This window comes from Pristis pectinata, chromosome 12 (genome assembly GCF_009764475.1).
Source record: "Pristis pectinata isolate sPriPec2 chromosome 12, sPriPec2.1.pri, whole genome shotgun sequence".
Classification (NCBI taxonomy): Eukaryota; Metazoa; Chordata; class Chondrichthyes; order Rhinopristiformes; family Pristidae; genus Pristis; species Pristis pectinata.
The window spans coordinates 9,912,974-9,927,149 of NC_067416.1; the positions used below are offsets into that span (position 1 = coordinate 9,912,974).

At 41.8% G+C, this 14,176-nt stretch overlaps 1 protein-coding gene across 1 annotated transcript in view; it reads left to right on the plus strand.

Moving 5' to 3' along the window:
- The window catches only part of LOC127576893 (VPS10 domain-containing receptor SorCS1-like), an 856,973-nt gene extending 856,605 nt beyond the window's left edge, over positions 1–368 (plus strand). The window contains exon 27 of the mRNA XM_052027714.1: positions 226–368. Coding sequence (XP_051883674.1) covers positions 226–284 — 59 coding nt within the window. The 3' untranslated portion in view covers positions 285–368. The remainder of the gene's footprint in view (positions 1–225) is intronic.
- The last annotated feature ends 13,808 nt before the right edge of the window (positions 369–14,176 follow it).

Consider the following 14,176-nt stretch of genomic DNA (forward strand, 5'->3'; position numbering starts at 1 on the left):
ACGCGGGTATATGGGACTAGCTCACTGGGCAACACAGTCAGCATGGATGAGTTGGGAAAAAGGGCTTTGTTTCATGCTCCATGACTCTGTGCACTGGGTGCAGGGAATAGGAAAGCCTTCCACTCTCTGGCACAGCATCACTCACTCTGTGCTGATGAAATTCAAGGTGTACATTTTGTTTCCACAGATATTCTTTGATTTTTAAACCCGTTTTCCATGTTGCAGGAGAAAACCCAACAACAACAGAAAGTGAGAGCACAAAAGAAATTCCAAGCTATGTTTAGCCCTGAGACTGCTGAATCCACATTGGAGATGAACTTTTCTATCTGACAACACACAAGGTTTTAGCTTTAAAACTGTGCATGTGGATGGTGATGACACAGATTGCTTATTGTATCTATTTGGATAAAAAAATCCTTTTTCTATTTCCAAAAAAAAGAAAAAAAAACTTTCTTGTAAATTGATTTAAAGAATGTGGTGTCTAGGTCCTAAAAATACATATAGTATATTCAGTGTAAAAGGTAATACTTTTGGACAAAGAGCACACATGTACTTAAGCAAGATGTACTATTGCACAGGATATGTTCTCCCCACCCTTTGGATATTTTACAGGTGAGTATTGAATCACCACCTGTTTATTCAGTGCAGCCAGTCTCTTGCCCCTGAGTTCAAATAAAAGAAGGGAGACTTTCCACCAGCAGCAGGGTTGGTAACCAGTCAACAGGTTTGAATATAATTGGCCAAAAGAATCAGAGGAGAAGATGAGGAGACTCTATTTAACTCAGCAGTTTCTTGTGATCTGGAATGTGCTGCCTGAAAAGGCAAAGGGAGATTCAGAAAGTAATTTTCAATAGGGAATTGGATAAATACTTGAAAAGGATAAATATACAAGGCTATATGGAAGGAACCGAGCTGTTGGTCGAAATGGATCGGTCTTCCAAAGATCCAGCACTATGATTCCCCAAAGCATTAATCTGGTTCCCTACCCTTTAACCCTTCTCTTACCTGGCTCTATAAATTAACTTTGATGGGTGATCTAAGGCACGTCTGAAAACATTGTAAAAGGCACAGTGGGGGAATTTGTTTAATTAAGGAGTAGCGATTAAAAAGGGAGGAGGTCTTGCCTTTGGAATGAAGGGCAGACCCGAGGAATTGATCACACCCACTGCGTGTGGTCCTGCAGACACCAGCACACCTCTTCCTCTTCATCCATTCTGCCTCCTTAAATTGGCAACACTAATGGTCCCGCTCTCAGATGTAGGCTCATTCAATTACCAACTGAACCAATCGTAGCCAAGTACCGGCTGCTCCAATCACCAGCACCGCCTGGCCTACTCTGTGCTCTCCAGTTACAAGTTCAATGCAGACTTGTTTCCAATGCTCTTCCTGTTTACTGCCATCTCTCACAATCCGACCTTTCCAAGACCCAATCCTGTGCTGCGATATCTGTACAAGCTCAGTGCACCAATGCATCTGACTGAGATCAGACCTTGATGAAGCGTTACCTTTTAACCTGTGTGTACTGTAATATGCTGCATGCTTACAAGAAACAGCACCTATTGTACACTACCGGTGTGCTTGGTTTTCTTGTTTCAGTTGCATATTGTACTGTATAAAGTATTAGTCACATTATAGATCAGTTCGCAAAATTAGACTCAAGCTTTCATAATGATTAAGGAGAAAGGGAAGTAAAAATATCTTGGGTCGCTACTTAAACCTCCATGCGTTTGCAGAATGTGTCATCCCTTTCACTGGAAGTATGATCTCCAAAATACAACAGCAAAACCTTAAATGTCATTAAAACAGAGAGTTCAGAAACAAATGCATTAATATGAAGGAAAGACCCTGAAATAGTGCGATCACCCAGTACTGTAGCAGAATAGTTATGCCACTGGGCTCGGAGTAATCCCAAGACTTGGACTAAGGATCCTAAAGTCTCAATATGCCACCAAGGAAGTTTAATTATATAAATCTGGGATTATAAAGTTAGTATCTGTAACGGTAGCAATGAAATTAATGGATCATTGTAAAAAGAATCCATCTGGGCTCACTATGATCATTTAAGGAAGAAAGACTGTTGTGCTGGTCTACATTCGACTCCAGATCATAGCAATATGGCTGATTCTGAAATGGCCAAGCAAAACACTCAGAATTGAAAATAAATAAACCACTTTTGGTTGGGCATTGCATTTAACTCAGGGGCCAGAAAGGGACAAAATGGGTGGCGGGGGGGGGAATCAATTTTGCTCAAGTTATTGTTGGTGGCGCAGAAGCTAATTTGGGAATGAGAATCACAGAGGAACAGTTCTTAGCTTGTAAAAGAAGGCTAAAGTAAGAAAGCTTAAAGCCTTTCTCTGGTGGAACTCTCTCCAATATTTTAGTGGTTTTGATCATTTATTTGAGGGTGAAAACACTTCTGAAAGAAATTCTGATCACATTCAGCATTCATACTTAAATTTTAAGATAGTTTTAAAGCCATAATGAAATAAGGTTTCCAACATAAGATAAAAATGATGAGAAAAATAATATGAACCGTTAATGGAACAATTCCTTGTGTAGATATGAGGGGACCTGAGATGTAATTGCTGAATTTTCTCTCAACCAAATTTTGTTTCCAAGAGACCATGACCGTACAAGATTCTATTGGCCAATGAACAGGCTACATTTGTAGTTCAGATGTAGTCACAAAAGTCAAGTTCCACAGAAGTGGAATTATGTCTTCATTTGACAGTTGGGTTTGGACTGTTGTGAAACTATGGTTCAGAAAATAATAAATAATAGAAATACAGAACAGACCAATCAGCGTTTGTAAAGAGGAGGGCAGCACTGTGAGAGTATCACAGCTTTCAGTGTGAATGAAGAACTTGACTCTCTTATAAATCATTTTGGGCAAGTTTGTGTATATTTCCCCCATTGTCACATTTCTTAATTTACAAGAATAAATAAGGGAAGTTTTCTATCCTGTTTAAAATGTGAACATTTACACTTGTGAAGGTCAGCACTCTGTCTATCTATTTCAAGGCATAGATTGTAAAGACGTTCTCATAAAACACTTTCCAGTTTCTGGATCTCTGTGCAACTAAAGAGACTGAACGTATTTAAGTTGCCTTTTCAATAGTGTACATTGCAGATGAGGTCTTGTTTCACTTTGCCTTTGTTTTTGGAGAATATTATTTCAATTCCCCGCAATGTACTTCCCTTTTCTCAATAAACAAGACTCCAAGTTGACTGTCCTAAACTCAGACATAATTGAATTTAATAAACTCATTTAAAATAAAATTCTGTTTTGTCTTAAACCAAGGAGAATCACCTCACTGGACAGATGCATAGAACAGTAATCCCTTGCGTTCGATGTCGATAAACTGTTGTTATATTGAACTAAGAATAGTTTAAACAGATAGGTACATGAAGACAGAATGGAATCTGATATAAGAGATTGGGATTGCACGTAAAGTTGCCGAGAAAGAGAATCGAAATACCTGTAAGTTATGTCTAATTAAATCAGCTGATCTATAGTCATTTTGAAACTGTTAAAAAGTTATATTATATGTACTTTTATACAACGAGAATTTGAATCTGTTATTAAAAAATTGAAAATGCGCACAGATATGGTAATAAATCATACCTTTTGTATTGCTGTAACTTATATCTTTGAGACATGCAAAACATCTGAGTGGCACATCAGGAACCTTTTGTCATTGTCTTAACTGTTTTTGCTAATATTTGAGGCAAGCTGATCTCTGTCCTCATACTGCTGCAGACCCTCAGAAAAGAACGATTGGCTTTGTCCCCGTGCATGAGGGAAGTGACGGCTCTCAGAGACGTGATTCTGCAGAGGCCTTCTCGCCACGGGTCTGACGACCTTTAATCTCAGCCTGTCCAATGTGGTAATGCTGATGACCTGTGTCATGTCAAAACACCCAAAGAAACGTTAGGCTGCAAACATGCCCATGTGTCAGTGGTGAAGGGAATTGCATTTGATATTGGTCAGGCTGTGTTTTGGGATTAACAACTCAGGTTAAAGTGAAGTGCTTTCCATTGACTCCAATGAATTGATTGGTAGACACAATAAGTAGCATGGCAGTAGCTATACTGGCCTACTGCAGAGCTTCCACATCCTGGCCAAAGCATTGCTCTGTTCTGTAGCCCTTTCCCACCAATGATCAGGCAGGTAGCTGTTTAAACTCGGTCCCACCAAGGAGAAAACAAGCCCCTACATGATCAGGACATCTCGTGCACTGAGTGAAGTCATCCTCAGTACTCTGACCTTTCCAACAGTTAGAACCTTTCATTGAATTTCAGCATCATATGAACCAGATTAGGGTTTACAATGGCTCTTCTCAACAAGACTGACCAGTTCCCTATCTAATAACCCTTGGCAATCCCAATTCTCAGCAGACAAATGAATTTTAAACAAAAGCAACTGTAAATTATGGGAAGGTGATTGAACAAAAGTCAATGTTAAATTCAGATGTCAAAAAGTCTGAGATCAGTTTGAATTTGAATAAAGCAGTGAGATTGTACTAATTTGAGGGAACAATTGACTTGTTAACCCAACATCAGTAGGAGAGAAAATGTTGGAATCTACAATGAAAGATGAAATAAAAGAACACCTTGAAGATAATAATAGCATTGAGCAGAACCAGCATGGATTTATGAAAGGAAAATCATGTTTGACTAATCTACTGTTCTTGAAGGATGTGACTGGTAGAATTGATTAGGGTATATTTGTGGATATAGAGTCATTGTATTTTCAGAAAGTTTTCAATCACTCCCCACACAGAAGGTTGCTCAGCAAAGTTAGAGCATACAGAGCTGGTCATAATATATAGACATAGATTGAGAAATGGTCAGACAGAAAGCAGAGTGGGAATACATGTTTTTTTTCACTGATTGGCTGGCCGTGGCTAGTGGCTTATACAGGGATCACTGCTTGGGCCTGAGTCACCTGTAATTTGGCTGAATGAAACAAATGTTATATTTGCCGTAATGCGGATGATGCAAAACTCGCTGGGCTTATGAATACAGAGGAGGATATAAAGAGGCTTCAAGGGGATATAGATAAGCTGAGTGAGTGGGCAAGAACATGTCAGATGAAATAGAACATGGAAAAGTGTGAAGTTAGCCATCTGGTGCACAAAACAGAAAAGCAGTGTATTTTGTAAATGATGAGAAATTGGATAGTGTCAATGTTCAAAGGAATCTAGGTAGAGGTGAATATTAGTCACTGAAAGCTAACATGCAGGTGAAACAAACAATTAGGGAAGCACATAGAGCTCTGGCCTTCACAGAACATAGAACATTACAGTACAGTACAGGCCCTTTGGCCCACAATGTTGTGCCGACATTTTATCCTGCTCTATCTAACCCTTCCCTCCCACATAACCCCCCATTTCTCTATCATTCATGTGTCTATCTAAGAGTCTCTTAAACGTCCCTGATGTATCTGCCCCCACAACTTCTGCCAGCAGTGCGTTCCACACGTCCACTACTCTCTGTGCAAAAAACTTATCCCTGACATCCCCCTTATATCTTCCTCCAATCACCTTAAAATTATGTCCCCTTGTGTTAGCCATTGTCACCCTGGGAAAAAGTCTCTGACTGTCCACTCGATCTATACCTCTTATCATAACTGGAGGTTTTGAGTACAGGAGTAAAAGGTGTCTTACTGCAATTGTATCGTGCTTTGTTGAGACTGCACTTGGAGTAACACACAAAGGAGATGGAGGAACTCAGAGGGTCAGGCAGCATCTATGGAGGGAAATGGACAGTCGATGTTTCGGGTCGAGGCCCTTCATCAGGACTGGAAAGAAAGAGGGGAGATAGCCGCTATAAAAAGGTGGGGTGAGGGGGAGGAGCAAGAGCTGGCAGGTGATGGGATCTCTGCTGCTCTTCCACTGTACTTGGAGTATTATGTTCAGTTTTCATCTCTGTACCTTCAAACATTAGGTACTTACCATAGAGACAGATCTGCAAAGATTCAGCTGACTGGTTGCACGGGTGTTGCTGTGATTGAGTAGGCTAGGACTGTATTCTCTGGAGTTTAAATAAATGAGGGGAGATCTCATTACAAAATTCTCACAGAGCTCAACAGACTGGTTTTAGAGACGACGTTTCCTCTGGCTGAGGACTCTAGAACCAGGGGTTATGGTCTCAGAAGAAGAAGTAGGTCATTTTGTACTGAGATGAGTTTCTTCACGTTCTTGGTGGTGAACCTTCAGAATTTTCCACCCTCAGACACAATAGATTTCTGGATATTAAGGGAATCAAGGGACATTGGGTAACTGCAGGAAAATGATACCAAGATAGAAGGTCAGCCATGATGTTTATGAATTGTAGACTAGGCTTGAATGCCTGTATGGACTAGTCCTGCTTTTGTTGCTTATGTTCATAAATGCCTTTGTCTCCTGTTAATTGTTGACAAGGTGAAGGACAATACATGATTTGCACATTGCAAACTTGTGTTCATGTTGTTACCTGAACAGGTGAGCATTATAGACCATTCACTCCCTTCCCCCACCCGGAGTCTGCTCCACCAATCAGCTTGTTTTATCTTTTTTTGCTCTTGTTCTGTTTCCTTTGATGCCTTTCCCCTCCATTTATTTTAATTTTTCTGGTGTTATAACAACTACAGCCTTAAATCAGATTCCAGTCCATTCTGTTGGAGTCATAGAGAGATACAGCACGGAAACAGGCCCTTCAGCCCATCGTCCATGATGACCATCCAGTATTACATTAAACCTACCCTAATCTATTTTATTTTCCCACATTCCCATCAATTTCAATGACCCCCCCTCCCCATTCCCAAGATTCTACACTACGGGCAATTTACGGTGGCCAGTTAACCGACCGACCTGCAGATTTTTGGGACATGGGAGGAAACCGGAGCACCCAGGGAATCCAACAGGGAGAACATGCAGACTCCACGCAGACAGCACCAGAGGTCAGGATCGAACCCGGGTCACTGAGATTTGAGGCAGCAGATCTACTGGCTGTGCCATAGTGTCACAGTGATAATTATTGTAGATAATAACCTCCAAATATTAATCAAAATCCACCTTGCAACATTACTTGAAGACTAATATAAGGATGGCATTATTAATAATTGTTACTTGAATGATCAAATACAAGACTAAATAATCTGGTTTATGGACTTTGACATTCATAGCAGATAACTAAATAATGAGAGATTAGATAGTGTCAATGTTCAAAGGGATCTAAGTATGCTTGTACATTTATGTATTAAAGTACCCATAAGGTTTGCTATGGCAATGATGATCTAGATTTTCTGTGAGGTGAATTGACTCAACACAATTCATTTACACTCACAGCTCCTTAAAGAACAAGTAATGTTAGGAATTCCGGTCTATCTTCTAGAGGCTGAGGTCTGCATTAATCTTCTGTAGGCGGATTGGTAAACAGAGTTACAAGTATTACAGGAGATCTAACCCTGAGGTAGAAGACTGAAGCAAAGCAGGTGAAAGGCGAAAGAGTCCAGTTACACCACAGCATTGAGTTCCCAGTATCGTTTTGGAAAATAATGAAGCAGACATCATGGACTTCGAAAAAGGAAGATAAAGAAGTTAGGAATCATAATCATAAGATTCACCCACTTACTTCTTTTCAGACAAGATTCTGTGAGATTCTGATCACAGGGAACTCTTGGAGGGGGAAAGTTCCATATGGCTTTGTGGATGTGATCCAAAATGGAAGTATTGTCCTCCATCAGTAATCCCATGTTCTGCTACACCCCTGAAGCAGGTCTAACTAGTGGACCTTGGCAACAAGCACAAGGAAAGGATCTACAGGCAGTGTGGTCTGGAAGGATGAAATAGAATTGATAACCATTGACAATCCAGTGGTTTACAATCTAATACCAATCAATGTATCTAGTCCCTTGTCCCATGCTTCTTAAACCAGTAGACCAGCAAGCTATAGTTCTTCCAGCAGAAGTTCATTTGGACCAACTAACCCCTTTATAATTATGAATTTAGTTTTTGTTTCACCCTCTCCATCTGTTTCCCTCCCAATTTACATCCCACTTTTGAGTTATCACCTTTGCCTTAATTAGATCCACCCTATTTTCCCATTTACTCCTCATTTCCAAACAAACCAAGGGACCTGTATGGCTTTGTTAATGTTAATCAGAGTTTATTCACTAAAATCTTATTTCTGGGTGATCACTGCAGTTGTATGAACAAGAATCAGCAACATTATCTTTTGTTATATAGCTAATAAAAACATCAAATCCTGTTTTATAATGGTTGAAAGTAATAATCTGTCACCAGATTTATTTTAAGTGGACTCTGCATAGGTGTACTTCCAAATTAATTTGTGTTGAACACCACCCGGTTCCAATAATCAGTGTGGTATTGTGCCTATTGCAGTGATACAGTGTTCTGCATTGTCAAAGCTTTCCCTGGTTGTTTTGCTGCTTTAGCGATCACGGTATTTATTAAACAGGCCAAATCTCTATAAACATGTCTCTTGCTGTGCACGAATTGCATTTTAATTAAAAGTAGATCATTTTTAGTAAAATCCAACACACTGGAATGGAATGCTTGCTGTTATCATAATGCGTTTTATTTAATGTATGTGTAATGCTGCTGTCAAACTTGGCTGCCTGCTTGAAAAAGAAGCACCCTTTTCACTTCCACAGAATAAGGATTACCTCAAACATTAATGAGGGGCAGACTGCACAAGGTAGCTCTGCTTTCATCCAGGTTCAGGCTTGAGACAGCAGGGAAGGTTGGTGTCTCTGGATTCTACATCTCTTAAGGGATCTCAAGTAAAACCAATTCATCCAGAGCAAAAGAATAAACGAGTGATTTGAAATGTACCTCAACGTGGTTCAACATGATGGAATGGTATGGAAGTTGAAAATATCACACTGACACAGTAAACATGTGTAGATTGAAAGCAACATGAGGGTTGATGCTTGATGGGAGATGCTTGGGGCAGGGAGCTGTTGCCATTATTTTTACAATAAAATCTCACACATGCAGAGTGGCACTGTTGCCTCACAGATCCAGCGACCCGGGTTCGATCCTGACTTCTGCTGCTGTTTGTGTGGAGTCTGCACGTTCCCCACCGGGTGCTCCTGATTCTTCCCACATCCCAAAAATAGAACACAGAATATAGAACAGTACAGCACAGAACAGGCCCTTCAGCCCTCGATGTTGTGCTAATCCCTCCTAATGTGCAGGTTCATAGATGAATTGGTGATTGCAAATTACCTTCTAATGCAGATGGGTGGTGGGAGAATCAGGAGGGAGTTGGTTGACATGTGAGAGGGAATAGGTTTCAGGGAAGTTGGGGAATGGGGCTGATGGGATTGCTCTGAGAGACGGCATAAATCTATGGGCCAAATGGCCTCCTTCTATATGGCATAAACTCATCTATGATGATTTTTCAGGCAATTTGTACAAATCAAGTCCCTTAAAGAAAGAATATCCATATGCATTTTCAATAAAAACTTCCAACTGCGTAAAAAGTTCTGCAGAGATGTAATAAAGAGAGTGGAAAGCGGAAATAGTCCACCATCTGTGGCAGGGGAAGCAAAGTTAACATTTTATGTTAGTGGCCTTTAATCAGAAATGACTTTAGATTTATGGTTTCATTAATAGTTTGCTTCTGAATCATCGCTTCTGCAAAACAATGTTTCCAGCCTACACGCACAGCTCTGGGGATTTGGGTGTCAGCCTGGTTCCTCTTGGGAAAGAGGTGGTCATCCACCATCTTAAACCAGACTGCCCTCCCATATTGCTGTTAGGAAAGAGATGGGCAAACACGGTAGTGTAGCAGTTAGCGTAACGCTATTACAGCACCAGCAACCCGGGTTCAGTTCCTGCTGCTGTCTGTAAGGAGTTTGTACGTTCTCCCCACGTCTGCATGGATTTCCTCCAGGTGGTCCAGTTTTCTCCCACATTCCAAAGACGTACGGGGTTAGGAAGTTATGGACATGCTATGTTGGCGCCGGAAGTGTGACAACACTTGCGGGCTGCCCCCAGAACACTCTACGCAAAAAGATGCATTTCACTATGTGTTTCAATGTAGGTGTGACGAATAAAGATACCTTATGTAAAAAGCAAATCCATTGTAAACAACATTACAAGGTAAGGAGCAAATCGTTAATCTTCTGGGCATCTGTCCTGAAGCTGATATAATCTATTTTTGACATGCCACATCCCACTTCATCAGTGCTTTTGATTGGTGCCTTTGAATAACTAGCACATTGTGTTTGCAACATGCGCCATCCACCAGAAGCAATGCAGCAACACAGAGTAGAGTGCCAGAGAATGTGCTGTGTTTACCCAGCCCAGGAGAACCCACTGCTGAGTAGCATGTTTGAAATGGGATGAATTTTGATCACAAGTACCAGCTCCCCTTTCCTGGCTGCACTTGGAACAACAGCTTCCATATGTAATGTAGCAAAAGGTCTCAAGAAGCTTCACTGGAATGAAAGTTGACACTGAACAGATGACTAAAACTCCTAGATTTTAACGAGCATCTTAAAAGAGGAAAATACAGCCAGAGAGATTTAGGGAGATAGTACCAGAGTTCATTACCTTAGCAGCTAAAGGCATGGACATGAGTGGTGGAGGAATTCTTTTCTGGCAGAGAAGTGTCTAGATGAATGCTTGAATCACTTAGGCATAGAGGGCTATGGACCAATTACTGGGCAATGGGGTTAATACAGAAGGATGGCCACTGGTCAGCATGGATGAGTTGGGCTGAATGGCCTGCCTCCATTCTGTATGATTCAATGAGTGGTGAATCTCTAGAGTTCTCTACCACAGATTTGTGAGGACCAGATTGTTTGAAGTATTTAAAGTGGAAGTAGATAAATGTTTGAAAGATCGGGGGTTTGAGAGCTATAGGGATCTGGCAGTGAAGAGAGAGTTGAACCCTGGGGTAGATCAGTGAGGACCATATTGAATGGTAGGACAGGCTTGGTGGCCTACTCCTATTTTCTTGTGTTCTTGTGGATTAAACTCAGGGATGATCAAAAGGTTGGGGCAGTGCAAGTAGTCGGGTGGGTTGTGGGGGTGAAGAAGGTACTGAGGCAGGTGAAGTCTTAGACATGGAGGAATTGAAAAGAAGCACAGTGGTGATGTGTGCACAGGATGGGGTGTGGCTAGGGCAGGGGACGCAGAGATTTGGATGAGATCAAGGGGGCGGCACAACCATGCAGCTAGTAGAGCCACTTCCTCGGCACCAGAGACCCAGGTTCAATCCTGACCTCGGGCACTGTCTGTGTGGAGTTTGCACATCCTCCCTGTGACCGCATGGGTTTCCTCCAGGTGCTCTGGTTTCCTCCCACACCCTGAAGACACATGGGTTTGCGAGTTAATTGGCTGCTGTAAATTGCCCCTGGTGTGTAGGCAAGCAATAGAATCTGGGGCAGAGGGGAGGGGGGGTAGTTGATGAGAAGGTGTAGAGAATAAAAAAGTTGGAATCAAGGTAGGAGCAGTGTATCAGTATTAGTTTTGGTTTATTATTGTCACTTGTACTGAGGTACAGTGAAAAACTTGTCTTGCATACCGATCGTACAGGTCAATTTAGTACACAGTGCAGTTACATTTAGTTAGTACAGAGTGCATTGATATAGTACCGGTAATAACAATAACAGTACAGAGTAAAGTGTCACAGCTACAGAGAAAGTGCAGTGCAATAAGGTGCAAGGTCACAACAAGGTAGATCGTGAGGTCAGAGTCCATCCCATCGTATAAGGGAACTGTTCAATAGTCTTATCACAGTGGGATAGAGGCTGTCCTTAAGTCTGGTGGTACGTGCCCTCAGGCTCTTGTATCTTCTACCTGATGGAAGAGGAGAGAAGAGAGAATGACCCGGGTGGGTGGGGTCTTTGATTATGCTGGCTGCTTCACCACGACAGCGAGAGTCCAAGGAAGGGAGGCTGTGGGTGGTTGTCAGCACAGACTTAGTGGGCTGAAGGGCCTGTTTCCTTGCTGTGTGACTCCATGGAGTTTATGGAGAGCAGAGCAAGAGAAGCTGGCCAGGAGTGTGTTGATTAGCTGATCAGGAGAATGCTTTCAGTGGCAGAGAAGCTGGGCAAGGGTGGGATTTGTGAGGCATTATCAAGGCACAATGAGGAAACGATAAGAGGTATTGCCATAATGATACAGTTAAGGCAAGTGAACGGAATCTGCCTTTGTATCCTCCTGCTACAGACGATCAGGGACTGAAACGTGCCGAGAACAGCTGCCCACATTGTGTCTCATTTCACAGCACCGACCTCCCTGACCTTGTGCTCAGGCAGTGGATATGTTAATGGAAGTCTGCGAGTCAATTAAAAAGCGATTTGAAATCTCTGCAATCAAAGATCGTTTCTCACCAATTAGACTGGCTATGCAGCTGTCAGTCAGCTTCTGAGGCCAAAGTGCCTTTTCTCCAATCCTTCACAGCTTTAATAAAACTTCCAGCTCAACACTGGTCTGTCAACAGCAGAAATCACACAGATCAGCAGCTTCACAAGATCAGCGTTCATCATCCATTAGTTCTCATACGCACTACTCCTGCTGTAAGTGAAGGAACCTTCAGTAAGTACAAAGAATTACATTCAATTAATCTGATGCCAACTATCAGTGTGATGGGTATGGTGCTGTGGATGCTGGTGACTTGAATGACGGGTTATATTTTGAACAATTTGGAGCTGACATTCATGTTTATGAGGATGGAGAAGTGTTTCATGGTATGCATACAGAAAGTGAGATTTGCACTTCTCACAGCCTCATCTCAACCCGAAATGCTCACAGTCAATGAGGCACATTTAAAGAACTTGGCAGCCTACTTACAGCAAGCTCTCTCAGAAGTTACGCTGATTGAGGGATAATCATTTGCTGGGATTCTGGGGAGAATTCTCTTCAAATCACGCTGTGAAATCTTTCATGTCTTCCAAAAATAAAAGCTTTGGTTTAAAGTCTTATCTGATGATGCAGTGTGTTACCTTGGCACTACAGAGCATGAGGCAAAGCATCAGGTGATCATGGACTGACTTCATTCAGAGATGACTAAAGAGGTCCGTCTCGAAGAACATAGACATCTCAAAAGGTGAGAGGAAATTAAATAGGTAGAAAGCAAAACTATTGGTATTGGTATTGGTTTATTATTGTCATATGCCCTGAGATACAGTGAAAAACTTAGTTTTGCAAGCCATCCATACAGATCACTTCAGAACATAAGTACTTTGAGGTAGTACAAGGAAAACATAATTACAATGCAGAATATTGTGTTACATTTACAGTTACAGAGAAAGTGCAGTGCAGGTAGACAATAAGATGCAAGGGCATGACGAGGTAGCTAGTGAGGTCAGGAGTCCATCTTTAACCTACAAGAAGTCTATTCAAGAATCTTATAACGGTGGGATAGAAGCTGTCCTTGAGCCTGATGGCATGTGTTTTCAAGCTTTTATATCTTCCGCCAAATGGAAGGGGGGAGAAGAGAGAAGGGAGGGGTCTTTGTTCCAGCCGCTGTCTGTAAGGAGTTTGTACGTTCTCCCTGTGTCTGCTTGGGTTTCCTCTGGGTGTTCCGGTTTCCTCCCACATTTCAAAGACGTACAGGTTAGGAAGTTGTGGGCATGCTATGTTGGCACCGGAAGTGTGGCGACACTTGTGGGCTGCCCCCAGAACACTCTACACAAAAGGTGCATTTCACTGTGTGTTTCGATGTGCATGTGACTAATAAAAGTATCTTATCTTATTTTTGATTATGCTGTCTGCTTTACCAAGGCAGTGAGAAGTGGAGACAGAGTCCATAGAGGGGAGGCTGGTTTTCATGTTAGACTAGGCTGTGTCAACAACTGTCTGCAATTTCTTGTGGTCTCGGGCAGAGCAGTTGCCATACTAAGCCGTGATGCATCCAGATAGGATGCTTTTTATGGTGCATCTATGGATGGATTTGAAAATAAGCAAGATCACTTTAAAACTGAGGCATCACGTAAATAGGAACCAATCAAGTCAGCAAAGACAGGGGTGATGGGTGAACATAAGCACACAAGGAGATGGCCACTTGGCCTCTGAAGCCTGCCCATCATTCAATACAATCATGGATGATCAGCCCTAGATCTCATCTCCTGTGCCAATTCCCCCTCGTCCTCAAAAGATGTATCTACTTCCTCTTTAAACACCTCATATCATCTTGCCTTCACAAAACTCTG